This window comes from Pteropus vampyrus, unplaced genomic scaffold, assembly GCF_000151845.1.
Source record: "Pteropus vampyrus isolate Shadow unplaced genomic scaffold, Pvam_2.0 Scaffold144, whole genome shotgun sequence".
Taxonomy (NCBI): domain Eukaryota; kingdom Metazoa; phylum Chordata; class Mammalia; order Chiroptera; family Pteropodidae; genus Pteropus; species Pteropus vampyrus.
The window spans coordinates 3,083,495-3,087,463 of NW_011888925.1; the positions used below are offsets into that span (position 1 = coordinate 3,083,495).

The 3,969-nt window shown below is 61.1% G+C and overlaps 1 protein-coding gene across 1 annotated transcript in view; it reads left to right on the top strand.

Annotated features, from left to right (window-relative positions):
* The first annotated feature begins 1,348 nt into the window (after nt 1-1,348).
* Nucleotides 1,349-3,969, top strand: part of OVOL1 (ovo like transcriptional repressor 1) — a 12,837-nt gene continuing 10,216 nt past the window's right edge. The window contains exon 1 of the mRNA XM_011368857.2: nt 1,349-1,725. Coding sequence (XP_011367159.1) covers nt 1,626-1,725 — 100 coding nt within the window. The 5' untranslated portion in view covers nt 1,349-1,625. The remainder of the gene's footprint in view (nt 1,726-3,969) is intronic.

A 3,969-nucleotide genomic window follows, 5' to 3' on the forward strand; every position in this document is an offset into this window, starting at 1 on the left:
GACTTTTGAATTGTGTAAATTCATTTATCAAACACATTTCCTCCTAATCTGTTCCAGCAAATATTTAATATGTGAGGAAGGTGTGTTTGTGGTAGGGACTCGAGATGTCTCTTTTATAGGAGATAGGGAGAGAGCTAAAAAGAGGAAGGGGTCCCATCCCCACCTTGACTAGGTCAGCTGGTAAGATCAGCTCAGCTGTCACAGTGACATGCCTCGCAGAGGCCACCAAGTGGTCCCTGGCTTCTGAGGAAGGTGGGCCTCCCTCCAGCTGGGCCTGGGGACTGGGCAGAGCAGAATGAATGGTTAGAGATGGGGGTATCAGGCTGAACTTCAGCCAAGGTTTTGGGTACAGGGAGAAACATGAGCTCCCCGCCTACCCTGGCTGCAGCCAAGCAAAGTAGATTGGGCTCGACTTAGTCAGGGGTCCTAGGCCATGAGCTCACCTCCAGCTTTGCCGCAGCTGAAATCTGACCATTTGGGACAAAATGAGGGTTTTTGCGGGCGCGTTAGCCCCAATGACTAAGGCCCTGGGGTCTTTCAGGATCTTGGTGGCCTCGGCGGTTTAAACGCTCCCTTCCTTCACGAAGCCTTCCACACTTCCCCCAGCCAGCGCTCGGCGCTCTCCTCTTCGTATGGCGGCCCTGTGCCTGTCCCCCGACCTGCCTGCGCTCTTCTGCAGCCCCGCGTGCCTCCGGCACGGAGCTGGCACTCAGCAAATACCTCTGGGCTGAACCACGAATTGCTCAGCCAGGCCTTTAGGATCTGAGGCCGCCTGGGCCCAGGCCCGGTTCAACAAGTGTGGGCCGGGCCGCCCGCTCCCGCCCGACGTCTTCGCGCCTCCCCGGGCGCCCGGGGCGCGCCCGGACCAGGCCTGGCCCAGTTGGGTAAATTTTATTTCATCGCCTACAGAGCATGCAAGCGCCGGTGCAAATAACGTTGCCTCCTCCCTCCCCCTGCTCCCTCCGAAACTCCCAAACTCCCGCTGGCGAACGCTGCACCCCGGCGGGGAGGTGCCGGCGGGCGGCGGCCCGGCCGGCTGGGCAGCCGGGTGCTGGGTGCCCGGCGCCCGCCCCCCGCCCCCGCTCGGCCACCCCGCCCAGGCCGCGAGGCCACCTCACCGGCAGCGGAATGGAAACCGGTTCGACAGGTAACAAATAGGTGGGTTGTCACCGTTATTTCCCAACGCATGCGCTGTTGCTCCCCGGGCCACTCCAAGCTAATTAGCTCAGATCACCCCCCTCCCCGCCCCAGCCACCAACACACACCGCCCCGAGCCAATAAAGCGTGAACCCGTCCGTCCGGCTCGCACTTTAAGACTTCCCGAGCGGCCGCGGGGGACGCCAGTCGAGCCGGGAGACGCTTACCTATTGCTTCCCCCTCGCCCGGTGCACCTGGCTGCAAGGGACCTCGTTCGAAGGGAGGTCGGCGACAGCCCCGCGGAGTTGGAAAGGGGCGCGCGCCGTCCCGGCTCGGTCGCTCGGAGGAACGCGGGGGAGCTTTGTCGACTCCTTCCCCGACCTGCCCCCTCCCCCCCGGCCGCCTCCAGCCCGGCCCGGGAAAGGTGGGACAGACGACGCTGCCTCTGGTTACAGAAGCGGACGGTGCCCGGCGAACAGGGTTCGAAAATGCCCCGCGCGTTTCTGGTGAAGAAGCCGTGCGTCTCCACGTGCAAGAGGAACTGGAGCGAGCTCCCCGACGAGGAGCGCGGCGAGATCTACGTGCCAGGTGAGACGCCCGCCCGCCGGCGGACCCCGAGTCCCCGCCGCCCTCCGGCCTGCGGCACCGTCCGGGCGGCGGACGTGCCGGACTCAGCGATGCGAAGCCCGGTGGCCGGCGCAGTTGGGGCGCCCGATTTAATGTTTAAGCGGCAGCGGCCCCGTTAGTCCTGGGCGCGGGAGGAGGGGAGGGCCGGGGCGGCGGAAGGAGGCGCCGGGTGGGGGCGGAGGGGCGGGGGCCGCCAGGTGGGGTCGAGAGCCGTTCCCAGGCTCGGTCCGTACGAGGCGCGCGAGTCCGCGCGGCGCCACCCTTTCTCCACCGGCCCGAGCAGCGGCGCGGGGTGGCCACGGGGTGTGTCACCGCTAAGGCGACCCTCCACTCTCGCGTCGTAAATCCAGAAAGTTGGGACTTTCTATGAGGCGGGACGAGGGCACTGGAGCGATGCCACTTTGGGGGACGGGAAGCGAGATGGGGTTTGGGCTGAGATTGGTGCAAAATGTAAGAGAAGATTCAGAGTGTAAACCGTCTTCACTGATCTCGCCCTCGGTGCCACAACACCGGTGACCAGAAGGTCGCGATGAGGGTCGGGCCGGCAGGGTGCGCCGAGACCGTGGGGCAGGCGCCCGGTTGCACCCCACTTGCCCTAAAGACAAAAGTGGGATCAGGCCTCACCTCCGTTAGAAACGCGCCTCCTTCAACCAGGCAGAGGATACAGCTGAGCTGAAAGTAAGATTAAGGGGGGCGCCACATGGCCAGGGTTCCAGGCCCCAGGGAAGCTGGTGCACCCAGTTTAGTTTGGAAAGCGCCTTGGTGGTGGTGTCGGAATCGGGTTACTTCGAATGAGTAACCCGAGTTGTTTCTTCCTCCAGTGGCAATTTCCTCCGTTAGCCCTGGGATCGGTTCTGTTCCTTCTGTCCTGCACCCTCACCACGAAAATCCTCTGTCTTGAGAAAGCCAGTTTCCCTGGAACGCCCCTCCCCAGGCCTCACGGGTGCGGTGGGGGATGCGCCCAACACCCTGCCCAGAGCCTCGGAGGGGGGAGAAGTCGTAATTAACCAACCGACTTTGACCCTTGATCCGCAGGCTCCCTGGCACCGCCCTAGGCCTTGTAGCAAAGTGGCGAAATGAGGACGGTCAGGGGCCCCGTGAGGGCCGGTGCCTCAGTTTCTCTCCTGCCTACATTGTCCAAGACGGGAGGCATAGTGGTGAGACCCTTTGTGGTCTGACTCGCCAGGATCCAGTGACCTGTGGCACTGGCGGGATGTTTCGCAGCTAATCCTTATCTCAGGCGCAGAGGCCCCTTTTCTGCGGCCTCCTTAAAACAGGCGACTGTGCCACAAGTTGCTAATGACTCCAGTGGGGAAACTGAGACAAAGGGAAGTGAGTTGCCTCCTCACCTGAGATGGATTAGGGTGTGGGCTCGGGGTTCTGTTTACAGTTTCTCGCGTCCCCAAGTTCCCTGGCAAGTTGGCAGGTGCTTCGTAACCAGAAAGGCCTGGTGATGCACCGGGCAGCCCCCTGGCTCCCGCCTCCTCCCTCACCTGTGTTTGGCTTGCTGCTCAGCTGCCCCTTGGGATCTGATAAACTGAACTTGGACTGTGGTAAAGGTGAGCTGAGCCTTGTGAGAGACTCGGTGTGCTGTTATTTTTAGTTTTATTTCACATCCCAATCAGTAACAGATCATGTGTTGACATTTACAAAGGACAAAGAAATTCCGTTGGTTGAAATCATTGACTTCCTTGTGTCCTAGTGATTTTCCCCACTGCGGTTCTGGGGGGCCATAGTGAGAGTGGCAGCGGAGACCTCAAGGGCTGCCCACCAGGTACAGAGGAGGGCTTCTAAGTGTCTGTGTCACTTGCTGCTGCTGTTCCGGTGAGGGAGACTGCAGGCCGCTCACTCTGCGAGATGGTCCCCGGATGTTGGGTGGGGGGTCTTACCTGGAGGTCCTAGGTGAGAATTTTCCCTTATCTCTCTGGCAAGGGAGAGTCCTGTGGGGTCAAATAAAAAGTAGACGTTAAAGAACTTAATTTTGCCTCAAAAGCCATGTGGCCCACTGGAGAATTTTCCCACAGTTTTTGGAAATAAATGGAATGTTCTCGGGCCACGCTCGGGTGCTTCAGATGGCTGAAGAGTGGGGTAGAGGGGGTTGTGGTGGCCTGTCCCCTGGCTGGGCCATCCATCACCAGTCGACCGTGACCCCAGGAGCCGGCTGGGCACGTTTCCTTCACCCCGACTCGCAGATGGGGCACTTGT